The sequence below is a fragment of the Schistocerca nitens genome, chromosome 1 (assembly GCF_023898315.1).
Source record: "Schistocerca nitens isolate TAMUIC-IGC-003100 chromosome 1, iqSchNite1.1, whole genome shotgun sequence".
Taxonomy (NCBI): Eukaryota; Metazoa; Arthropoda; class Insecta; order Orthoptera; family Acrididae; genus Schistocerca; species Schistocerca nitens.
In genome coordinates, this window is record NC_064614.1 from 789,833,497 (window position 1) to 789,860,459 (window position 26,963).

The 26,963-nt window shown below is 42.0% G+C and overlaps 2 protein-coding genes across 3 annotated transcripts in view; one reads left to right on the top strand and one right to left on the bottom strand.

Moving 5' to 3' along the window:
• LOC126262231 (zinc finger CCHC-type and RNA-binding motif-containing protein 1-like) overlaps positions 1–22,604 on the top strand; it is a 79,451-nt gene extending 56,847 nt beyond the window's left edge. For both annotated transcript variants that reach the window (XM_049958699.1, XM_049958689.1), the window contains exons 4-5: positions 18,305–18,427; positions 22,467–22,604. In XM_049958699.1, the coding sequence (XP_049814656.1) occupies positions 18,305–18,427; positions 22,467–22,580 (237 nt within the window). In that variant the 3' untranslated portion in view covers positions 22,581–22,604. The remainder of the gene's footprint in view (positions 1–18,304; positions 18,428–22,466) is intronic.
• Positions 22,396–26,963, bottom strand: part of LOC126262186 (neurofibromin) — a 502,919-nt gene continuing 498,351 nt past the window's right edge. Inside the window, exon 52 of the mRNA XM_049958602.1 lies at positions 22,396–23,551. Coding sequence (XP_049814559.1) covers positions 23,415–23,551 — 137 coding nt within the window. The 3' untranslated portion in view covers positions 22,396–23,414. The remainder of the gene's footprint in view (positions 23,552–26,963) is intronic.

Here is a 26,963-nt window from a genome sequence, read left to right on the forward strand (position 1 = left end):
CACAGGGACCTTCTTTTGCAGTCTGATGATAAGCTGATTGCCAACTTAAAGTGACGAGGAGTTCATTTCGTCCAGCGCGTCCATCGGGGTCCGAGGGATAATCAAGTTGCCACCGGTGCCTTCATCTTGGCCTTTGAGGGTGACACATTACTCGAGATGGTCATGGTGATGGTCTACCGCTGTGATGTCAAGCCATATATCCCTCCCCCATTGCGGTGCTTTAAGTGCTGGAAGTTCGTCCATGTGTCTTCCCATTGTACTTCCAGCATCACATATCGAGATTGTCGATATCCATCCCATCCTGGTACTCCATGTGCCCTGCCTCCCATCTGTGTCAACTGCAGAACATCATTCCCCTTGCTCACCAGAATGCAGGATTTTACAGCGAGAAAGGAAAATCATGGAATACAAGACACTGGACCGACTGACCTACGCAGAGGCCAAGAGGAAATATGAGCGCCTATATCCTGTGGCTATGACCTCCTCTTATGTCGTTGCTATGAGAACAGTTGTAGTTCCATCAGTTCCGTGAGTTCTACTCGGCTCTCAGAGCCGGAAGACTACACCTGCCCCCTCGATGGTTGGGGGGCACTTCCCTCCCTGTTGTTCCCGCACCACCTACCTCGGGAGCACTGTCCTCCCAACCATCAGGGACACCAGTCCCCACTTCTCAGCTGGAGAAGTGTAAGTCTTCTTCACCTCTTCTTGCTAGGGAGGGGTCTCTTGGGTCACTCCCTTCCCAGGTTTCTGCTAGTAGGGAAGATGACACCCACCAGTGGCTGAAGTACCCAAAAGCAGTTGGGCGTAGGGCTTTACGATCATCCTCAATTCCGGAGACTGAATTAGTGAAGCCCTCCCAGCCAGAGAAACACAAGGATCAGCGAGAGAAATCCAGAAAGAAGACCCCCAAGACCAACAGAATTGCCGTGGCACCCACACCACAGCTACCTACAAGCTCTGTGTCCAAGGATGAGGTGAAGATTCTGGCATCCACTGAGGACCTAGATCTAGGCGCTACAGTTTGGAACCGCGTGACCGCTACAGTCACTGGTTCGAATCCTGCCTCCGGCATGGATGTGTGTGATGTCCTTAGGTTAGTTAGGTTTAAGTTGTTCTAAGTTCTATGGGACTAATGACCTCAGAATTTAAGTCCCATAGTGCTCAGAGCCATTTGAACCAAGTTTGAAGATCAGACATCTTTTTGGGTACCAGACCCCAACAGGTGTCCCTGGCGTTAACATCAATGGTGTGCTCTCTACCAACACAAACACAGTTGCCGAGCACTTTGCTGAGCACTATGAACGTCTGTGTCGGAGAACTACCCCCCAGCCTTTCACATCCTCAAACTTGTTCACTACACGCCACAATGAACCCTATAATGCCCCATTTACAGAGTGGGAGCTCCTCAGCACCCTTGCACATTGCCCCGACACAGCTCCTGGGCTGAGCAGATCCACAGTCAGATGATTAAACATCTCTCGTCTGACTACAAGCGATATCTCCTCCTAATCTTCAACCGGATCTGGTGTGATGATGTCTTTCCATCGCAGTGGCGGGAGAGCACCATCATTCCGATGCTAAAACCTGGTAAAAATCAGCTTGATGTGGATAGCTATCAGCCTTACCAGCGTTCTCTGTAAGCTGCTGGAATGTATGGCGCATCGGCGGTTGGGATAGGTCCTGGAGTCATGTGGCCTACTGGCTCCATGCCAGGGCAGCATCCACCAGGGTCGCTCTACTACTGGTAATCTTGTCTGCCATCCAAACAGTCCTTTCCAGACACCAACACCTGATTGCTGTCTTTTTATTGCTGTCTTTTTTGACTTACGTAAAGCATACGAAATGACCTGGTGACATCATATCCTTGCCGCATTGTATGAGTGGGGTCTCTGGGGCCCGCTCCCTATTTGTATCCAAAACTTCCTGTCGCTCCCTACTTTCTGTGTCCAAGTTGGTGCCTCCCATAGTTCCCCCGTATTCAGGAGAATGGCGTTCCTTAGGGCTCCATATTGAGTGTATCTCTATTTTTAGTGGCCATTAATGGCCTTGCAGCAGCTGTAGGGCCTTCATCCTCCCCTTCTCTGTATGCTCCTCCAGTACTGGTGTTGGTGAGTGGCGCCTACAAGGAGCCATTCACAAGGCGCAGTCATGGGCTGTAGCCTAAGGCTTCCAGTTTTCAGCCCCGAAGTCGTGTGTCATGTACTTCTGTCAGCGTTGTACCATTCATCCGGAACCTGAACTTTATGTTAATGATGATCTACTCACTGTAGTGGAGATGTATCGATTTTTAGGACTGGTTTTCAACAACCAATTGACTTGGCTACCTCACCTTTGTCAGCTTAAGCGGGAGTGCTGGCAGCACCTCAATGCTCTCCACTGCCTGAGCAACACCAACTGGGGTGCAGATCACTCTATGCTGCTGCAACTCTATAGAGCCCTTGTTCAATCCTGCCTTGACTATGGGAGTCTGGTTTACGGCTCAGCAGCACCCTCAGCATTGTGTTTTCTCGACCCACTGCACCACTGTGGCGTTCAACTAGCAACGGGAGCTTTTAGAATGAGTTCGGTGACCAGTGTCCTGGTAGAGGCCGGAGTCCCTCCATTGTGGATCTGATGTGCACAACTGCTTGCCAGTTATGGTGCACACATTTGTAGTTTTCCTGCGCATCCGAATTACCATCTCCTTTTCCCACTTGTGGCAGTTCATCTCCTACATTGGCGGCCCATGTCAGGGCTCACAGTTGCAGTTTGCGTACGATCTCTTGTCTCTGAACTGGAGTCCTTCCCTTTACCACCTCTACCTGAGGTCCATTCACATACACCTCCATGGTGTACACCTCGGCCGAAGCTTCGTCTGGACCTTTTACATGGCCCTAAGGACTCAGTTAACCCCGCCGCTTTCCGCTGTCACTTCCTCTTGATTCTTGACATGTTCCGGAGCTCTGAAGTTGTTTACCCCAATGGCTCGATGGCTGATGGTAATGTTGGCTTCGCCTATGTCCACAGAGGCCATATTGAACAGAATTCCTTGCCCACTGGCTGCAGTGTATTCACTGCAGAGCTTGTAGCCATATCTCGTGCCCTTCGGTACATCCGTTCCTGTTCTGGTGAGTCGTTTCTTCTCTGTTCTGACTCCCTGAGCAGCTTACAAGCTATCGACCAGTGCTATCCTTGCCATCCTTTGGTAGCAAACATCCAGGAGTCCATCTCTGTCCTGGAACAGTCTAGTCGTTCAGTGGTGTTTGTGTGGGCCCCAGGATGTGTTGGAATCCCAGGCAACAAACTTGCTTACAGGCTGACCAACAGGCTACGTGGAAAGTGCTCTTGGAGATGGGCATCTCTGAAACTGACCTGCGTTCTGTCTTACGCCGCAAGGTTTTTTGGCTTTGGGAGACGGAGTGGCATAACATTATGCATAACAAACTGTGTGCCATTAGGGAGATTGTGAATGTGTGGAAGTTTTCCCTGCGAGCTTCTCGCAGGGAATCAGTTGTCCTTTGTCGGCTATGCATTGGCCAAACGTGGCCCACACACATTTACTTCCTCCGTCACAAGGACCCACCTCATTGTCGTTGTGGCTCCCAAATGACAGTTGTCCACCTCTTGCTGTACTGCCCACTTTTAACCGCTCTGTGGCAGGCTTTTAACTTTCCCAGCATCCTACCTTTGTTGTTGGCCGACAATGCCTCAACAGTAGCTTTAGTTTTACGTTTTATTCGTGAGGGTGGGTTTTATCATTTGATCTGAATTTTAGCACATAACCTTTGTCCCTCTGTGTCCTCCACCCTAGGGCTTTTAGGGTGGAGGTTTTAATGTGTTACAGAGTGGCTGGCTTCTCCTTTTTTATTCTCATGGTCAGCCAGCCGTGGTAATCTGCTTTCTTGGTTTTAGTCTCTTCTCCCTGTTTCTTGCGTGTCTCTGTGGTTTTCTTGTCCTGTTTTGTCCATTGTAGTGTTTATTGTCCTACTGTCATTCTTCTGGTTCTTCCTTTCTCCTGTTATTGTGCCGTACATCATCTTTGTTTTCTTCTTTCCTTTGGGTAATTGCTCTACTGGGAACAAGGGACCAATGACCTCGCAGTTTGGTCCCCCCCACCCCCCTTTAAACCAACTAACTAAATAAATAATAAACAGGGTGATTTCATAATTGACAACTTTAGTGGGCATTACATTATTGAAAATTATGACACAATCGCCATAGCATAATGGGAAGGTGAAACGTGTGTATTGTGTGTGTGTGTTTGCATGTGGTGGTGGCGGGGGGGGGGGGGGGGGGGGGGCATGCATGTGTGTCTCTGGCATGTGTGCTCTCCAGCACAGCATTCCTGGGGGGGGGGGGGGGGGGCGCTTATGAACTCAATAAAGAAACTATGACAACAACACTTAAGGGGGCAAAATGCTACTGCTTGCTGCAGATGATTGCCCAAATCGGAACAAATAGTGCCTGACAGCTGGATTCTGAGATTCCTTCCAAAATTTGTTGTAGGACTTGAAAAAACCAGTCTTGCTTATGGTGACTCAGTGAAGTTCACACTGTTTCCAGATATGATCACGGACCTGTGTTTTGAGCACTGAACCAGAGTTTGGGGATTCTGTGACAGTCTTAAGTTGTGAAAATAGTGCAGAGGTGTTGAGAGCTGCTGGGTTTCCCTAGACAAATCATGGACACATTACACACCAGAGGGGGGGGGGGGGGGGTGTAGCTAATTGGGCATGGAATGTATACAAGGTCTTTTAGAGCAGCTGACTATTCGTCCACCCCATATAAATGTTGTTGCAGATGGCTTGGAAATATACACGTATGACTTCAGAAATTTCCCAGATAGATTAGCATACTGATTATTGATAAATTACAGAAGCATTTACATTCACAAAAATGTGCTACAATGTGAAACAAATTGAAAAGTTGCAGGATCTACATGTATTCAGCACTGAGAGTCGGCTAAAACAAGAAAATGATAGCTGTGCAATCTTTGGGGAACACACAAATGTTTACTTAAAAGCATCCAGAGGATTGGAGGTGTTGTATTTGTAGCAGCAGATAGCAATTTTAAATCAATTGAGGTAGATATTGAAGCTGCATGCAAGATTGTTTGGGCACAAATAATAGTCAGGAATGGGATTAAAGTTGAAGCTGAGTTCTTCTCTCAGTCACTAGGCTCGGTTGCATAATTAACTGAAAACTTCAGAGGAAACCTCCGTTTCCTAGTGTGTGTAATTCCAGTTTACCCTTTAATAGTTGAAGTATATTTTAATTGCCCATCTGTTGACTTAAGACAGTTACAACATCATAAGTGGTGAATAAGAGAAGACTTCCTGCTATAAACATTACCTAGAAGAAATTATTTAGCACCCTGTCCATGATTGAAACATACTAGACTTGTTGATAACAAAAATATCTGGATTGTTTGTGGATGCTTTCAGAGAGACTAGGATTAGTGATCATGGTACACTTGTAGCTGTAATGGACAGCTAGGTACCAGGGGCTAGAAAGGTAAGCAGAGAAATGTAAATGTTTAGTCTTAGATATAAGCTGGAATCATTTGATTCACATAGTGAATATATAGAGAAACTGTGGCTCAAGTATAATCAGTTAGTTAGCCAAACTTTAGAAAAACACATTCATAGCAGAATAATTAAAGATGGTGGAGATCACCCTTGGTGCACAGCCAGTATTACAAAACTTCTTAAGAAGCAATGTGTGCTACGTAATAAGTACAAAGCAAAGCATAAATCAATAGATAGACAGATATTAATTGAAACACACTTAGGTACTGTACAGGCAATGAGTGAAGACTTGAATAAGTGCTGTAGTAAAATATTCTTGCAAGACCTGTACAAAAATCCTGAGAAATTATGGTCATACATTACAATCATCAACAACTCAAAAACTCCATATACTTGAGGACAGGACAAGAACAGGAAAAAAGGAAATGTTGAAGTCTGTCTTCAGATGCTCCTTCACAAAGGAAATTAAAGGAGTGTTGCCATCATTTAGAAGTTGTATTGCTATTAAGATAAATGACATAGTGATCAGTATTAGTGTGTTGAAGAGCAGCTTCAATCACCAAATCTCAATTCCTATCAGTTTCTATACAAAATTTGTGAGTGAATTGGCTTCACTCCATTCATAATTTACTGCGGATCCTTTGAGCAGAGTTGTATTTTCTGCAATTGGAAAAGAGCACATGTCAAACCTGACTACAAATTAAGAAGAAAAGCTGATCCAGAGGACTATCATACTACTTATATCACTGACATCTATTTGTAACAGATAGGTAGAGCATGTTCCTAGTTCAAACATTATGACCTATCTGGAAGGAAATAATGTTCTCCATCAAAAATATCAATCGTGTGAAACTCAATTTGCACCCTTCACACATGAAACCTCTATAACCTGGATAGAGAAGAGATTGATAAACTGTTTCCTGACTGCAAAAATGGTTTTGTTTCAGCACTGCATCTTTGCATTCCAAAGAAAATGTGTTCCTGTGAGATAGTTAACCATGTTTTTAGGTTGAGCAAAATTTTTCTGATAGGCAGAACACAGTGTGTTAACTTGGATGGAGAGTCACTTGCAGGCACTGAAGTAGTATGTGATTTTCCACAGTAGAGTGTAAAATAAGACCTTGGCTGTTCATGCCATGCATCAGTGGAATAGTGGGCATTACTAGTTGCAATCTTAGGTGTGCAGACAATGCAACTATGTATGAGGTTATTCTAGCTTGTAAACATTGCAGTAATGTCCAGTCACATCTGGACAAGAATGACAGCCAGCTGCAGAGACACATGTAGCTGTTTATTTAGAGAAATGCAAAGCTATGTGCTTCACAAAAGTGTGTCATCCTTTGACTACAAAATTAATGAGAGCCAACTAAAATCAGTTCTGTTGTGGGAATATTTATGAAAATATGATTTAGAATGGTTATGGTCGCCAAGTTGGAGGTAAAGCAAATGCCAAACTATGAGTAATTGATACGCATACAAAACACTCTGTACCTGAATCATGTTCAAGTGTGTGGGGCCCAGGTTGGACTAATGGGGACACTGAACGTAAAAGGCTACTGTAAAAGGTCACAGGCTGGTTCAACTGGCAAGAAAGTGAGACATAAATGTTGAAAGTGCTTAATTGTTTGGCAGTCAAAGAAAGACATCGTGCATCTCATGAGAAGCTGCTTACAAAACTTAAAAGAATTATCTTTCAAGTAAAAACTATGAATTTTTTTCATGTGCTTTTCATTTTTCACATAGAAATCATAAAAATAGATCAGGCAAAAAACAACACAGAGGCATACAACAGTCATACATTATATGCTCCATCTGTGAATGAAATGGGAAATGACCTTAATATAAGATACAATAAAAAGTACACTCTAACACACACTTTTACATTTACATCTCTGTATATACTCCACCGTACAGTATGTGGCAGAGTGTAGCTAGTTATTTCCTTTCCTGTTCCACTCAAAAATTGAACCAGGGAAAAATGACATTCTGTATGCATCCATACGAGCCCTAATTTCTCTTATCTTGTCTTTGCAGTTCTCATGTAAAATGTACATTGGCAGCTGTAGAATTGATCTGCACTCAGCTGGAAATGTCAGTTCTGTAAATTTTCTCAATAGTATTTCACAAAAAGAATGTCATCTTCCCTGCAGGGACTCCCATCTGAATTCTTGAAGCGTCTCCACAATATTCAGGTATTGAATGTACAGGTAACAAATGTAGCAGCTTGCTCTGAATTGCTTTGATGTCTTCCTTTGATCTGACCTGGTGGGGACCCCAAACACTCGAGCAATACTCAAGAATGGGTTACACTAGTGTTTGAATCACAATCATCTTTATGAATGAGCTACAGTTTCCTAGTATTCCCTCAATAAACTCAAGTTAACCTTTCACTGCCATATACCTGGCTGTACACTGGCCGCTTTCTGCCTTTGGCACAACACTTGCAGCAGATTAGTCTTGCTTCAGGTGCTCCTCTACCACAGACTGTGTGCTAAGTAATGCAAGTGCACTGCAGATTCATCAACAGTATAAGCACTCATGTTGACAAGCAAACCTCCCACAAGTGCCACTATAGGTCCAACCTCTCCAGAAGCAGCGCATGCACCAGTGATAGCAACGCTACAGCCATGACACTGGATTATGTCTATAAGCAGGCAGCACACAGTCTCATCTTATGCTCATATGCTGGGCTTATGCTAGCCATGCCGAGTGGCTTATTAATCCAAGCTCTCATCAGCTGCACCACACCAATCCACCAGCAATCGCTGTGGAGCCTATGCCTCCTCCAATGCCAGCCTTTACCAGGCTCAACATCCCTGTGACTGTTAATGGAAGTTATGTAACAGCTTCTGTGGAGTTTGGAAGATAGGAGACGAGGTACTGGCAGAATTGAAGCTGTGAGGGCAGGTTGTGAGTCATGCTTGGGTAGCACAGATGGTAGAGCACTTGCCTGCAAAAGGCAAAGGTCCCGAGTTCGAGTCTCGGTCCGGCAAACACTTTTTAATCTGCCAGGAAGTTTGATACTAACAGCATTTGCACCTACCCACCAACCATCACACTTGTAGTATTTGCCTCCTCCGATGCTGTCCTTCCCCAGATTTGATATTGCCGGAACTGTAATCTTGTATGTGTATTTGTACCTAGCCATTACTGTCACAACTTATGTTACAACAGATCATTGTGATAATGTACGTCACACATCGTCACGACCCAGGTCAAGACATGCTCTTGGTTTTGTTACATTCACTCCTGATGAGGAAGATCCATTTCAGTTGTATCTATCAGAAGCTAAATTATGTTAAACTGTGTTCTTTCTGTTCTGTGTTAATAAAGTGTTACTTACACATTATTTGGAAACTCATCGTTATTTGCATGCAGCCTACCAGTTAGGACACATCAGTTGTCTACTAGCATAAAGTCTACATGATGCAGCAACTAGAGTTATCTGCCATTGTTCTCATGCTCAGCGGCTGCCTTTCCTCCAGCTGAGCATATGCTACCCTACCTCTCCAAGTGTTTGCCAAGTAAATGGAGTCACAGACGGTCTTTCCTGTTGAGGGTGGCACAGCCCAGGACACATCAGTTGGTGACAAGGGTGCAGCTCCATTCCTGCTGCCCTGAACCTCACCTTCCACCCTCTTGTGGTGGCAAGCCCATTGCTGCTTCCATGGCCCCATACCTTTTCCAGATTGATGCAGCCACGAACAGCCTCCCTCAAGAGGGTGGCACATCACATCAATCGGCAATGAGGTCCACATTTATGTTCGCTCTAGTTGCACACGACACTGCCCCTGCATTCCACCATGACGGTGGTGCAGCACTTCATGCCTCCTCTCACCTGGTTGTCTTTCTTGTGACTACATGCTGGTTTCTTTGCTGCCTCTGGTGCTCTGCTCCCTCTTTCTTCCATGCTCCTGCAAAACTGGCAGCATTATTCCCACCACTTCAGCTCACCTTTATCGACCTTCCTTATTCTTGTACACCTGTACCTGTGCACGCCAGATCCACCGATGTCTTCCCCATTGCATCCTGCCTCCCAATTACCGTTCTCCTCCGACGTGACCTCGATGCATACAGTTGCCGTTTCATGTGCCTCATGCATGACTTCGACACCTCGTGCACAGTGTGTCTGCTGCCGCAGGCTCACACTTGTGCTACCCACGCGTGACCTTAGAGCCCACGTTTCCACCACTGCCTAGTCTCAGTCTCCAGCCTCCAGGTACATTCCTCTTCCCTTGCTGCACCATTGCCCTTCCTGCCACTATCCTCCAGCCACACCTGATGCAGCCTCTGCTGCATCACACCTTCACCTACAAGTTGCAGTCATAGCCTGCCTCTGCACGAGGGCGGCACAGCACTTCATGTCCTCACCACCCCCACAATGAGCCTGCACTTTTTTCCTCATTTTAGGCCTCCCACCAACTTCATTCACAGGCACACTCGGGTCATCCACTCTCTCTGCAACAACTGCTTCACAACCTAGGGGCCGAGATTCCAGGGACAGAGTCACAGGTTCCAAGAGCTGCCCACATCTCCGGACATCCCGTGTTGCCTGGGGGAAGGTATGTCTTTCCCATGGACACCTGTTGGTACTGCTCTTCTTTTTGGATCCCCCCCCCCCCCCTCCCGGCAGTGGATACAGGACCTGTGATCAACATAAAGATGATGTCATCATCTTTTTCCTTGTACCATACATCCAAAGCTATGGCAGCTGCTCCTGCCTTCGGCACAACATCTGTGACCAGTGGATAGTCTTGCTCCAGGCACTCTTCCACTGGAGGCAGTATGTGCTGAGCAATGGAAGTACACCATGGATTTGTTAGCAGTACAAGCCAACTTCCAGTAGATGCTACCAGAGGCACAACCACGTTACAGTGTGCAAATCAGCAATAGTGGCCGTTGCAATTTTGGCAGTAGATTACATTTGCAGGTTACAGGCAAACTGTGCACAATATAGATATCCTTCCAGTTCTTGCCTATTTAAGATGCTGCTCAACTGCAAGCAGGCAGCATACAAGTCCACGCTTATGATCACACTCTGGGCTTATGCTGGGCTGTGATTAGCATCCCATCAGTGCATGCCACGCCGATCCGCTAGCAGCTGCCTTTGCCTCTGGTTGCTCTGATGGTGGCTTTCTCCGGACTCAGCATCTCAGTGACCATTTCTGGAAAATACCCAGCAGCTTCTGCACCAACCCACCAGCCGTCGCCCTCAGAATCTTTGCCTCCTCTGATGCCGGCATTATCTGTATTCATTGTCTTCTGGAACTGGTATGACTGATGTTGTGACCCAGGCCACAACAGACTCTTGGCTTCACCACATTCCTACTAGATCAGGAGGATTTATTTCAGTTGTATCTCTCAGAAGCTACATTATGTTAACTCTTGTTCTTTCTGTGCTGTGTTAATAAAGTATTACTTACACACTATTTTGAATCTTACCATTATTTGAATGGACACATCATTTGCTTTCCCTACTACGGTCCTTACATGCTTGATCCATTTAATGTCACTTTGCATATTACACCTAGATATTTAATCGATATCACTGTGTCCTTGTATTTAATCAATCTGACTGTGCCAAGCAGCACACCACTATTGTAATACTATATTTGAATGGTGCAGTTGTTCTCCAGAGTAACTGATAGCAAATGACTTGCACTCAGCTTTTTGTGAGAAATCTACACACTTGTAAACAACACGATTGCAAGCCATTAGTCAACCACAGGTCTGCAAGTTTGTATGCACATTAATCTGTACAGAATGACCAACCACCCCTCAGCAGCATGACTGATGTCAGATACACATTACTTTTCTTCCTCCATTATATACAGCTAAGTGTAATATGGAAACGGTCATATTTTGTGGAAATACAATGCCAAAGCTATTTACCAACCTATGCACAAAATGAAGAAAATCTGAGTTTGTAGATTACCAAGTGCAGTTGCAGTTAAATAATGTCTGGTGCACAATGAGCTATCTATATCACACACTGACACACACACACACACACACACACACACACACACACACACACACACACTCACTTACTAGAGATCAGAAATGATCTCTGTAAATTCGTCCACGGGTGCTATGATGTTATCTCCAAATTCGCCATCTCCGTATCCTCGGAGACAACTTGACAGTCTCTGTTCTGCCAGTTTATAACCATAAACTGTCACTTGAGTCTTTTCAGGTACAAGTGGACTCTACTGGCGTAGAATGGAGAGTGAATACACAAGTGTGTGAATACAACCGAGGATTCGTGTCATTGCCACGACACACACACAGCATTTGGGCATGATGATTGTCAACACATTTTATAAACTGAAGTCCCCTGCCACGTTTTTCTGTCCATATTGAAGGCTAATCTCAGGAACTTCTTCTTCTTCTCCTCCTCATATCGTTACAACCCAGCATAGATCTTAGCCTCTTCGACAAGTTTCCTCCATTCTGCCCTCTCCAGTGCGGTTCTTCGCCATCCTCTAACTCTGACAGAGTTTATAACTTCTTCCATATCATTTGTTGACCACCTACTTCCAGATCGTCTGCTCACCATCTTCTTCCACATCATCTGTCCACTGCTTTCAAAACCTTTTTAGTTATTCATCAAATATCCATCCTAAAGGTATATTCAAGCCAGGCTATTCTTCCACTTTTTATAATTCTTACGTCAGCTCCTTGTATGAGGTTAACCAGCTCAGTGTTCGTTCTAGCCCACTGTTGTCCTGAACCTTGTGCAGAGCCCTGCATTCAAATGTCCTGAGTTGCTGCTCATCAGCACCTGTTAGTGTACATGTTTCATGTCCTTAGGTTACAACTAGCCTGATCATGACCTTATAAATTTGAAGTTTCGGTTATCTATTTAATAACCTTGAGGCCGACAATTTGTTGGATTTGGAGAAGAATCTGTTACCAGTTAGAATGGGCAGTTTTATTTCAGTTTACGTGGAAAATTCTGTACTTGGTAAAAAGTGAAACCAACTACTGGTAGTTTATCCATATTATATTTCTTCCTGTTCAAATTCATATTCTTAGCCTTCACTTCATCCATCCAGGTAGTGTGTCTTCTTTCAGCTCATCTGTTGTTTCCTGTACTAAAACTCTTCTATAAATAATTTCTACATGATCAGTGTATGCACATATATTTGTTGACTTTGCTGCTGTGTAACCAGATATTTGAAGCTCTTGAATGGCTGCTTCAAGAATCATATTGAAAACCATTGTGGAGAGGGTGTCTGTGTGTCTGACTCTTTTACTAATGCTGAACCATTTACAGAGTTCCCCATTCACTCACACTGCAGTGTTGGAAATTGTCAATGTTGCTTGGATAAGTGAACATACTTAGATGTTACATCGAGCAGAAGCAAATCATTTAGCATTTCTGCTCTATGAGGACTGTCAAAGACATAAGAGGTTATGAAGCTCAATATTACACTTATATGTCTTCTCATGTATTTGCCTCAGCACAAAAATATCTGATCTGTTTCTGGCCTATTAGGGCAAAATCCACACTGATATTCTCTCAGAATCTCATTTGCATCTGGAACTATCCTGTTGTAGATAATATCAAAGAGAATCTTATAACTTAAATTAGCAGGGTAATTCTTTGGTAAGTCAAACAACAAGACTTGTCTCCCTTCTTATTGATTTGTTGGGTTACATTAAAGGTCCACTCTTCTGGGATTCTTTCCTGACTGCATCAACTTGATAAGTGTGGATTCTCGTATGGAGACCAGTCCACCCGTTTTTAACTACTTCTGCAGTTATTCTGCCAGTTTCTGATGCTTTCTCTAACTGGATTCTCCTCTCTCTGGACTTGCGATTTAGTAGAGTGGTTGCTCTCCCCTTGTAAGATTGCTCTTCAGGATTCCCTTGAATTATTCTCTCCGTCTATCCAGAACACTTTCTTTATCTGTCAGCAAATTTACCTCTGTGTCATTACATGCTGCTATTTTTGGTCTATATTCTTGGGTTCCTTCTTTAATTTTCTTATAAAAATTTCTGCTCTCATTCCTTTAATAGTGCTCTTCTGTCTCCTCTATCTTTCTCCTTAGGGCTTCCCTTTTTTTCCTTCTACATACCCTTTCTGCCTGTATTCCCTTTTTATTATATAATGCCTGATTTGATCTTGTATTTTGCTGGAAGCACTTCAGTCTTGCGTCCTTTTTCTGTGTCAGTGCCTGTCTACATTCATTGTCACACCAATCTTCATTTCTAAGTCTTCTTGTTTCCCCATATTGTATGTGCTGTTGACAGAATGGCATTTTTAATAGAGTCTATATGGTCTTCACCATATTTTGTTCATAACTCCTGTCTCAATCTGTCCTGATACTCTTGAACAGTAGACTTACCTTTCAGTTGTTCTATGTCCCATTTCTTTATTCTGGTACTGTTTCATTTGGCAGCTATAGAAAGTTCCTGCCTCATTTTGGCTCCTATTAAATAGCGGTGAGAATCGGAATTAGCACCTTGAAAAGTGTGCACATTTTCTCTATTAGATGCCCACATCTTTGATAGCAGTATGTTGACTATTTGGTTTGCTTCATTCTTTTTTACAGGTACCTTTGTAGATATTTTTCCGTTCATTTGTTCACAAAAGCAAATTGGAAAACCCTCACCAAATGTGCTTCTGAATACCTCTTCTTTGCCCAGTTTCACATAGTAGTCAGCAAGGACTATTTTGGAGTCATATCTAGCTTTTTTGTCACAAACCTCCTGTAACTGATCATAGAAACAATCTACAATGTCTTCATGTGCATCTTCTGTTGGTGCATTTACATTCAAGAAAGTGATATTGTGAAAATGCCCTTGAGACACAGAGTACGTGTTGTTTCATTATGTGAGGAGAATCAGGCTTTCATTTTGGGGTTAGCTCCACTAGAGTGGTTGACAAATCTCAGGAACTACAGTAGCAATTTTGATTCTGTTTTCACCAATGGACAGACTGACTCACAAGAAAGCTCTGTATTTATAATTTATAAATATTTTGAGCAAATTGGCTTAACTATGATGAATTACAGTCCCCACCATTTTTCTGCCAGTATGTGAGGGATGATTTCAGGAACTACTGTAGAGATTTTAACAGGGTTTTCACTAATATACAGACTGATTCACAAAGAAGATTTATGCATTTAATTTATTACTGTGAAGTCCAGCCATAGAAACTTAGTACTACCTCTGTGAATCTTGCTGCAGATGATAACCTCCTGCACGCTTTAGTAATGGAATGAGTTGACGAGTAGGAAGCAGCCCCACTGTTCTCACACTTGTCATACTCACTCAACTGTAGGGGCAAGTGGAGAGGTCCAACAGTGGTGTAACAGCAGCCTCTTTGTTTCTAAAGTATACAACCCTCAACATGGACTCATACTCTGCCCGTTTGATGGACGGATGCTGAAACACTTCCACATGTGCCCAGGTGAAGTACTTACCTAACTCAAAATATGTTAAGCGATTCGTGGGAGCACACTAGGACCAGTACCATTTTTCATATAGGTCAATGATTTCACAAAGATCTTTGGACATATAAAAATGAATTCTAATTATGGACAACAGCAACATAACAGTTTTGTATGAAAAACAAGTATGTTTGTTGCAAGAAGCAAATAAAGTACTAAGGTATTGTAACAAATGTTCATCACCTACTAAGTTAACTATATCTGTGTGAAATGGAGGAGTGAGTTAGGGGGTGGGGGGAGTAAGTTAGTAGAGTGATGCGAGAGACTTGAGATAGGTGTGGTGGAAATGGATGTGAAAGACAGGCAAGTTGAGATAAGGCAAAGAGAAAAACACAGAAATGATAACAGTTGTATTGCCCTTTTGGATGTAGAAACCCTAGGATTTTCTTTCTGATCCTTCTTAGATTATAAGTTGGAAAGTAAAGCATATCCTTCCCCATCAGAGGCATGGCAACATGTGAAAGCAGTCATGTTATACATGTAATTTCTGCACGAGGGTTAAGTGAGCATGACTACCACCCAGCTGCCAAACTTAATGATTGATCACTGCCAAACTGTGGCGAAGAACAAAGCTGACCTACCAGTTAACATGCTTCTTATGTTCAGTGGCTGTTTCATAACCCATGCCATCTGGATTCCCCCCCCCCCCCCCCCCTGCCACACACAAACACACACACACACACACACACACACACACACACACACACAATCCATACCAGTTTTTTCTGAATTTCATGTATGGGAATTGTCCTTTCAATACATATTTCGATCATGCTGTCTTCTTTATCTCATTCTGCACTATCCCTCTGTCCCATCCCCCTCTGTACCCCCATCCCCAAATCTCCCACTTCACTCTATTACTCTACACTTCCTGTCCCTCTCCTTCACTTCATCATGCACTACACACAGCTTCCCCTGCCTGTGTCAGGGTGAGCTCAATGCTGCCACATTCCTAACTCGTTTCCTTGCTACCTCTCCTTCCCATCTAACAGTTGAGTGTTTATGGAAAAAGTTCAAGGCAATCGTAAAATGCGTTTTAGATGGGTACATGCCGAGTAAAACTGTGAGGGACGGGAAAAACCCACCGTGGTTCAACAACAAAGTTAGGAAACTACTGTGAAAGCAAAGAGAGCTTCACTCCAAGTGTAAACGCAGCCAAAACCTATCAGACAAACAGAAGCTAAACGATGTCAAAGTTAGCGTAAGGAGGGCTATGCGTGAAGCGTTCAGTGAATTCGAAAGTAAAATTCTATGTACCGACTTGACAGAAAATCCTAGGAAGTTCTGGTCTTACGTTAAATTAGTAAGTGGCTTGAAACAGCATATCCAGACACTCCGGGATGATGATGGCATTGAAACAGAGGATGACACGCGTAAAGCTGAAATACTAAACACCTTTTTCCAAAGCTGTTTCACAGAGGAAGACTGCACTGCAGTTCCTTCTATAAATCCTCGCACAAACGAAAAAATGGCTGACATCGAAATAAGTGTCCAAGGAATAGAAAAGCAACTGGAATCACTCAACAGAGGAAAGTCCACTGGACCTGACGGGATACCAATTCGATTCTACACAGAGTACGCGAAAGAACTTGCCCCCCTTCTAACAGCCATGTACCGCAAGTCTCTAGAGGAACGGAAGGTTCCAAATGATGGGAAAAGAGCACAGGTAGTCCCAGTCTTCAAGAAGGGTCGTCGAGCAGATGCGCAAAACTATAGACCTATATCTCTGACATCGATCTGTTGTAGAATTTTAGAACATGTTTTTTGCTCGTGTATCATGTCGTTTTTGGAAACCCAGAATCTACTCTGTAGGAATCAACATGGATTCCGGAAACAGCGATCGTGTGAGACCCAACTCACTTTATTTGTTCATGAGACCCAGAAAATATTAGATACAGGCTCCCAGGTAGATGCTATTTTCCTTGACTTCCGGAAGGCGTTCGATACAGTTCCGCACTGTCGCCTGATAAACAAAGTAAGAGCATACGGAATATCAGACCAGCTGTGTGGCTGGATTGAAGAGTTGTTAGCAAACAGAACACAGCATGTTGTTATCAATGGAGAGACGTCTACAGACGTTAAAGTAACCTCTGGCGTGCCACAGGGGAGTGTTATGGGACCATTGCTTTTCACAATATATATAAATGACCTAGTAGATAGTGTCGGAAGTTCCATGCGACTTTTCGTGGATGATGCTGTAGAATACAGAGAAGTTGCAGCATTAGAAAATTGTAGCGAAATGCAGGAAGATCTGCAGCGGATAGGCACTTGGTGCAGGGAGTGGCAACTGACCCTTAACATAGACAAATGTAATGTATTGCAAATACATAGAAAGAAGGATCCTTTATTGTATGATTATATGATAGCGGAACAAACACTGGTAGCAATTACTTCTGTAAAATATCTGGGAGTATGCGTGCGGAACGATTTGAAGTGGAATGATCATATAAAATTAATTGTTGGTAAGGTGGGTACAAGGTTGAGATTCATTGGGAGAGTCCTTAGAAAATGTAGTCCATCAACAAAGGAGGTGGCTTACAAAACACTCGTTCAACCTATACTTGAGTATTGCTCATCAGTGTGGGATCCGTACCAGATCGGGTTGACGGAGGAGATAGAGAAGATCCAAAGAAGAGCGGCGCATTTCATCACAGGGTTATTTGGTAACCGTGATAGCGTTACGGAGATGTTTAGCAAACTCAAGTGGCAAGAGAGGTGCTCTGCATCGCAGTGTAGCTTGCTGTCCAGGTTTCGAGAGGGTGCATTTCTGGATGAGGTATCGAATATATTGCTTCCCTCTACTTATACCTCCCGAGTAGATCACGAATGTAAAATTAGAGAGATTCGAGTGCGCATGGAGGCTTTCAGACAGTCGTTCTTCCTGCGAACCATACGCGACTGGAACAGAAAAGGGAGCTAATGACAGTGGCACGTAAAGTGCCCTCCGCCACACACCGTTGGGTGGCTTGCGGAGTATAAATGTAGATGTAGATGTAGAACAGTCTCCCTTCCCTCCACTCTTCCTCCCCTCGCCACCTCCTTCTTGCTTTCTTGCTCCTGTCACTCACTCTACTCAGCATAATCCCTCTCCCCAGTTGGGTTGCAGTGATGCTGTGGATGTGTTTCTCGTTGACTGTGAAGAACATTGTCCAAAAGCTCACCAACATTTACTGTTTTGTTTAAGTCATGTTGCCTGTTCAGCTATGATATGAGTGGTTGTCTGTCTGCCTTCTGTTAAGAGTACAGCATGTTTCACACATACATATGGGTAATGCATTTTATACATTTTGTTCTGCATATTTTGATGACAAAAAAACCTGAAATATTATATTCCAGGATGCTGACAGTTCTTCAGATATTGAAGACAGGTTGTGCGCTATTAAAAGTTCCACTAAAGAAGAAGAGAGTGATTTATATGAATCTGATGAAGAAACATTGAGTGCAGCTATTCGACTTGAGGTAAATATTAATATAATGCAAGTACAGTAGTACTCCAATTATCTGAACTCCAACAGGGCTGCCACAAGTTTCCCCAAGTGAAATTCTCTGATATCTCCCGGATTTCCAGACAAGTTTTAGCATTTTTCCCTCACAAATTTTGAGATCGTAGACATAAGTTGACAAATAAGTGTAAGGACTTCTGTATTTCTAAATGCATGAGCAAAAATCTTCAGTTCTAACATCAACATCTTTTGCAATGAACTGTTTTTAGATGAAGAAAGCAAGCCAACTGGAATATATGTTTCATTAAAACTACTTACGTTATTTTATTTCAATAAAATGGAACACATTTAGTGACAAAAATATGCATTTTGTTGGAGTCACAAGACAGATTTAAAATATCTCCAATGATTTCAGAAATAACTTCAGAAAAAAGTAGGCCTCTTGAAAGAAGTGATTAAGGCAGGGAAAAGTTGTGTAACCAACACTATTGGTGGCTGTCAATAAAATGTTGGTTCTACTATGTTCATTATTGGCTGTTATTAACCACTGTGTTATGTCTATTACTTTAAAAGTATTCCATGGTTTTTCCTTCAAAAAATATGTGAGTACATAGCATACAAACTGTCAGTGACTGCTGCAATGTTCTTCTTCTTATCGTCCATACTTTCTAATATATAAACTACTTTCGAAGTGTCAAAATGTAATTGAATATATAAAATGTCTATAAAATGCCGCACTGTACAATGTACTTGCAGTGAGACAGTTGCAATTCTTCAAATCCATTGCTCGTGTCCTCTGGCCTGTTGAGGAGCACCACAGTTCTGGGTCCATGGATAAACTATGAAAATCTGCTACATTACTCCACACACAAACAGATCTGGCCTGTGGGCAGATTGGTGAGACTAGATTCAACAGGCAGGGCCTGCACATTCGTGGGAAATGATGGGCTTCAGATTGACAGGCTCAATCATTACAGATACCTACAGAAACAACCTGTAGTTTTAACTCATCATGGAAGTCCAGAGGCGTGGCCAGCTATTCACATGTCACAGATAACATGTTGATGAAATAACACCGCAGTGATCAAGCCATGCAACAGATAACTCGTGCAAATACTCAGAGAATCAATACTAATGAGGATAGGTAGCAGCTCACCATGAAGGTGATTGCTGAGCCACAGACAGACATATAGAAAAGACAATCACACTCTCACAACTAAATTTTTGGCCACAGTGCCTTTGTCAGAAAATGAGAGCACACACACATTCACATAATCACTCAGACACAACTCTTGCACATATAACTGCCACCTCTGACCACTCTGCCAACAGTCTCTTGAGAATCAGATCCAACAAACCACTCCTGACACCTCCCTGCCTCTTGTTGGCAGCTGCTAGGCTAGCAGCAAGAACTGGTGGCAGAACTGACTGTAAGTTGAGGGATGTGGTCAAAAGGGGATCCCGCGTCCGGCCATCCTGACTTAGGTTTTCCATGATTTCCCTAAATCGCTCCAGGCAAATGCCGGGATGGTTCCTTTCAAAGGGCACGGCCGACTTCCTTCCCTAATCCTAATCTGATGAGACCGATGACCTCGCTGTCTGGTCTCCTTTCCCAAAACAACCCAACCCCCCCTCAAAAGGGGAGAAGCAATAAGAATGAGGGAGTAGGGAAGTGGCTCACATACTCAGCTGCGCCCAGCCAGCGACAGTGCGTGACATCTCAGTAAACAAACCAGTTCATCTGCTGAGACAAAAATGAGATTTTTCTAGTGTCTTTTTCAAATTTCCCTTATACGTTTGAAATTCCCTGATATCCAAAACTTGTGGCAACCCTGTCCAACTATCCGGATTGCTTTGAAGAAAAAGAAATTTATACTCTATGACTTAAGTTATTGGTTTTGTTTGATATTCATTATAGTATACAGTACACTGTACATTTCTTTTATCATTTTAAAATCACTCAGCAGGGAATGTATTAATAGACAAAAACTTCCATTGGACAATGAATACAGTACGGTTTGTAGTGCTTGTAATTCAGTGTAGTCTAAGTCAGTTTGTGTTTTGACCTTAACAGACACACTAATTTTTTGGTATACATTCCGTCTTCTATGTCTTTAATTATGTGGTTGTATTTTAGTTTACTGTGTGGCATGTGCCTGTGAAATGCATTGTCTTATCATTGGGAGACAAAATAAAGTACTTTAACAATTAGTGTGTGTGGTAAGCAGTTACCTGAGATGTTTAGTGTGGGAACATAAAAAAAAAATCCTACTCAGTTTTAAACTTTGCGTCTGTCCTTGAGAATAAAGATGAGAGTTTGTCGAGAAAAGCTATAAAAACAGCAGAAAACAAAGAGCTTGAAGAGGCCTTATTCAAGTGGATTTTGCAGCAGAGCATTGAAAAATCTTCTTTCAGGGCCAATTGTTTGCAAAAAAGTGAAACTTTTAGCTAAAAAAGGGACAATTTGTCTTTGTTTAAGGTGAGCAGTGGCTGGGTACAGAACCTCAAGGCAAGTGTACCTGAGTTGGATTTAAATGGTGAAAAACTATCAGCAGACCAAAAAGCAGCAGAAAACTTTATTGAAAAATTGAAAACTGAAGCAGGATCTTATGACCCACAATTTTTAAATACAAGATGAGACACACCTTACTTAGAACAGTTTGCTTGAAATAACTTAAGCTTCTAAAAGGGAAACTAGCACTCCCGGCCGCAAGATTAGTAATGACTTTCTTACAGTGATGAACTGTGCTAACTCTACAGGAAATGACTGAATACTCCACCTGTTGTTAGGAAAATTGAAAATGCTCGGGTTTTCGAAAATGTTCAAAAACTTCCCATCTTCTACAAGAATCAACCAAAGGCCTGGATGAGTGCTACTTTATTTTGCAAATGGTATGGTTAAATTTTCACACCTGGAGTAAAAAGAAACACTGAAAGGCAGAGGGAAAGAAGCCAGTAAGATGATGTTAATACTGGACATTGCACCCATGCACCCCTCTGAAAGCCTTCTTGATAGAGAAGGTGGATGTTTCAAAACACTCTTCCTGCCACCAAAGGTAACGAGTTTACTGCAGCCAGTGGACAAATTGATTGTTGAAACTATGAAGTGACATTACAGAAGGCAATCGTTGGGGAAGCTTTAGATAAAAGACGGAAATAAAGAAGACATTGTGGCTCATCACCAAAAATTGAATATCAAAGACTGCTCTTACATGGTGGCGGAATGGTGGAAGCATGGAATTTGGCAAAGACAACCACATTAAAAAGAGCTTGGAATAAACTGAAAGGCATTTTAATGAAAGATGAGATACAAAAAGACAAAGATAAAAAGAAGCAGCATGGAAAGAGAAGTGGCAGAGGATGAAATATACCTGAGAACATAAGAGAGATCTTTTTGAAAATTCCTGGGCATTCCAACTGCAGTGCATAGAATATAGGTGGCTTGCTTGTGATTCTTTGGGCCCTGGACTCCAAATTCTCAGTGATGATGAAATCATTCAGAGTGTGAGAGAAGAAATCATATACAACTGCTCACTGTCAAGCGGATGCAAGGCTTTGTTGCATGAAAACAATTGAATACAGCAAAACAATGGACTGTGACCGACATCTCAAGAATTGACACTGTACTTAAGTATTTTACAAAACCTAAAAAAATTATTTTGTAGTCATGAAATTAATATTACAATAGTATGTATACACAAATTTAGTTTTGAGAAATGATTAGTTTTCACAGTTTACTCAATTACCGGTTTGGGTCTGGTCCTGAGTCATCCGGATAATAGGAGTTCTACTGTAGTCCATGAACATGGCATGTGTCAGATAATATAAGCAGTAATTTTTGCCTTCACTTATACAAACATGAGCATCTCTTCATAACTAACACTGTAAACTGTAGAGAATTGGATACTTTTTTATTCTAATTAGCAAAATCATAATCAACTCTGTCAGTTCTGAAGGTTTTAAATTTGGCAATAATGAAAGGCATTGTGTGTATTTCTATGTACAATATTTATTGTCAGCCTCAGTTAATTACATACAATCAATATTTGTACCAGCAAAGAAAAATGATTCAAGAAGATAATTCCACAATTCCGACTGAGACTACAGCTCGCCGAAAGAGGATAAAGCCTAGTACCTACTTCAGTGATGAAGAGGATATTAGTGACTGAACACTTAAATCGTTGTTTAGTGAAATAGTCTTACTCTCATCTGTGTGTCTATATATATATTGTTCTTTAATAAAACTGGTGTTTTCTATAGGCTCTGTCCACTGTTTGTGGAACACAACGAATAATTTACAAAATGTACAATAATTTTTTGTAGGAATGTTGTAGCAGCGTAAACATTGTGACAATTAATTTACAACTAGCACCATATTCATTTCTGTACACTTAACTTTGAAAAAAAACTGTTTATAAAATGTATATATAATCAGATTTGCAGAAGCCTCTATTGCATTTTGAGGTAAGGCATAATTATAGCCATGTGGAATGGTATATTAAGACATTATTTACATAATAAAAGCTTTCTGATCAAAAGTATATATCAATTGATAACAGTAAAATAAGCTACTAATAATACACAATAACAAATTTTATACATTAAAAAAAGTTTGTCATGCAAAAGTTCAGTCATTTCTAAAACAGATCAGTTTTATGAATTTTTCATACTTTGAACCCGTATTAAAAATATCTACATTTCCATCTTTCAGGTACAGTTCAGTCAATGTCATTCTATATCTGTGAATGACATTTTATCAGTATTTTAATGTATTAGGTCTTCAGCACCACATCGAAACAAGCAAGTCTATTTCATGAATTCCTAATAATTCCTAATATAAAATAAGAATAAACACAAATAACTGCCTACTCTTCCCATCTTTAAAAAGCTGATGCCATTCTAAAGTGTGACTAAAGGCAACAATAATGGATACAACTGCACATTCCTGATGAGATTGCTGATGTATTACTCTTGGATTCTTTCTCCTTCAGAGGCAGCCTGCCTCACTTTGGTGTATCAACAATATTGCCTGATTTGTTGCTCTTGCTAATGCACTTGAAACTGCGCTGTTTAGCAAATGGAGAACGTCCTAATGAATTTCCTGATCCATCAGAACAGGCTCCAACATCTAAGACGGGTTCTGTAATACATAAAAAATAGGTTGAATTTTCATAGCACGCAGAATTAGTTAAATAGCTCATTTTAGTTGTGAACATACATTACATTGCTATTACAGAAAAACAATGAATCACATAAGAATATCATTGTGTGTGTGTGTGTGTGTGTGTGTGTGTGCGCGCGCGCGCGCGCTTGTGCATGTAGGGGCAGTTTGAAACAACAACTATATTTACCAGTCCTTTAGTTTTGTGCTTATGTGCTGTAGTTCTCTTAAAATTGTAATCACAGCTACTGCACACACACACACACACACACACACACACACACACACACACACACACACACAGTAATGGCAATTACACCATCATTTGTAATATAGAACTCGCTCTTGATTATGCCTATGAAAGCCATTAATTCTCCTGTAAATGGCTGTCTCCTCGACAACATTCTGGTATTTATAACATGTACTTCCTTCTGGAGCAAATCATGTTGCAATAGTCAACATCTGCACAAAATATTTTTGAGAGATGAAAGAAATGTATAGAGAAGTTCTGTTATATTCCAATCCTTTTCATTTCACTCCACTACCTTGCAGTTGGAAAATTACAATAGCAGAAAAGAGATTAAAAGTTGTAGAGGGCACTTCTTTGACAAGACTGTATCACATGGAGTAGGATGCACGGTAAATTTGCGAGGTGACTCCTGCAATGCCTTCCAAAATAGGGAGTTTTGATGACTTCCATGATAGCACCAGTGCTATTTTCCATGTAGGTTTCACTGAATGCTAATTGCACTGACAATCAGGAGTCCTGCTGGCATGTGTCATCACCAGCTGGAAGGCAGGGTCTCATAGACAATACTGATTAGTGAATTGGACATTCCTTTTTATTTTGCCTGTCTCAGTTGCAGTGACATAAAATTCTTAAGTGCCACAACACGATGTTGGAGGGATCCGACTAATGTCTGAAGTAATGCTGGAGGGAACTGACACCATGAAGTCTGCAGGGCTGTCCACTAATCCATAAGAGTATGAGGACGTGGAGATCTCTTTTTGAACAGCACGCTGCAAGGCATACCAGATATGCCCAATAATTTCAAGTCTGGGGAGTTTGGTGGCCAGCGGAAGAGTTTAAACTCAGAAGAGTGTTCCTGATACACTCCATTGCAATTCTGGATGTGTGGGGTGTTGCATTCTCCTTCTGGACTTTCCGAAAGTCCGTTGGAATACACACTTGACATGAATGGATGCAGGCGATCAGACAGGATGCTTACGTATGTGTCACCTGCGAGTCATGTCTAGATGTATCAGGGGTCCCATATCACTCCAACTGCACATCCCATATCACTCCAACTGCACACGCCCCACACCATAACAGAGCTTCCATCAACTTGACAGTCCCCTGCTGACATGCAGCGTCCATGGATTCATGAGATTGTCTCCACATCTGTCCACGCCCATCCACTCGATACAATTTGAAACGAGACTCGTCCAACCAGGCAACATGTTTCCATTAACCAACAGTCCAATGTCAGTGTTGACGAGCCCAGGTGAGGCATAAAGCTTTGTGTTGTGCAGTCATCAAGGGTACATGAGTGGGCCTTGGTCTCCGAAAGCCCATATTGATGATGTTTCACTGAATGGTTCACATACTGACACTTGTTGATAGCCCAGCACTGAAATCTGCAGCAATCTGTGGAAGGGTTGCTTTTCTGTCATGTTGAACGATTCTCTTCAGTTGTTGTTGGTCCCATTCTTGTAGGATCTTTTTGGCCACAGCAATGTTGCAGATTTGATGTTTTACTGGATTCCTGATATTTATGGTACACTTGTGAAATGGTTGTACTGGAAAATCTCAACTTCATCGCTACCTCAAAAATGCTGTGTTCCATCACTCGTGCGATGACTACAACACGACATTCAAACTCACTTTAATCTTGATAACTTGCCATTGTCGCAAGCAATAGTAACCTGTCTAACAATTGCACCTTTGTTGTCTTATAAAGGTATTGCTGACTGCAGTGTCATATTCTGTCTGTTTACGTATCTCAGTATAGGCGTTGCCGACTGCAGCACTGTATTCTGCCTGTTTACATATCTCTGTATTTGAATACGATGCCTATATCAGTTTCTTTGGCGTTTCAGTGTATTTTAGGTTGTAGCACTGATTTCTTGTATATAAGGTAGTAATGCTTGGCAATGCACTGTGCTACAAAAATACAGGGTTGTATAGAGGAGGGTGCACTGTGTTGTCGCCTTCTGGCTTTGTATGTTCCTTTTGGACACTACATTATTTGGTAAAAAAAATTGTTAACATTTCCTGTAATGTAAAATTTTTATTTTCATTTGAATGCCATGCTATTCCGTAAAACAAAATTGTCAACATTATCTGTAACTTAAATTCGATATTTCTTTACTTTTAAAATCTTATAAATAAAAAGACACCTGTTGTGGCAGAACCACAGAAAATTAATAGACAGGCACATGCACATGCACATATATAGAGGGCGACACCTATAAAGGTGTACTGTTGACAACTGTAGGTAATACTTGTCAGTTTGGTGATGTCAGTCAGTAGCAGCAGACACATAGTCTAGATCAATGAAAGTAGTTGTTGCCCACAGTATACTTTGCTGTGCTTTTTGTCACCATATTGTATGAATAATTACAGTCAATGCAGGGTATGGCTGTAAGCATATGAGTACCTATAATATGGACATAATACTGTTTGTACACATTGTTGTAAGGCATGTACTTTGTAATTTTCAGGTGTGTAGCTTGAAAATGGGCAGATTAGATTAGATTAGTTTTTCGTTCCATAGATCCGTGCTGAGGAGATCCTCGCGGATGTGGAACATGTCAATTTATTTTTGTGTGTATATATGGAAACATTCCACGTGGGAAAAAATATATCTAAAAACAAAGATGATGTGACTTACCAAACGAAAGCGCTGGCACGTCGATAGACACATAAACAAACACAAACATACACACAAAATTCTAGCTTTCGCAACCAACGGTTGCCTCGTCAGGAAAGAGGGAAAGACGAAAGGATTTGGGTTTTAAGGGAGAGGGTAAGGAGTCATTCCAATCCCGGGAGCGGAAAGACTTACCTTAGGGGGAAAAAAGGACGGGTATACACTCGCACACACACACATATCCATCCACACATATACAGACACAAGCAGACATATACAGAGGCAAAGAGTTTTCAACATCTACATCTACATGACTACTCTGCAGTTCACATTTAAGTGCTTGGCAGAGGGTTTGTCGAAGCACAATCATACTATCTCTCTACCATTCCACTCGCGAACAGCGTGCGGGAAAAATGAACACCTAAACCTTTCTGTTCGAGCTCTGATTTCTCTTATTTTATTTTGATGATCATTCCTACCTATGTAGGTTGGGCTCAACAAAATATTTTCGCATTCGG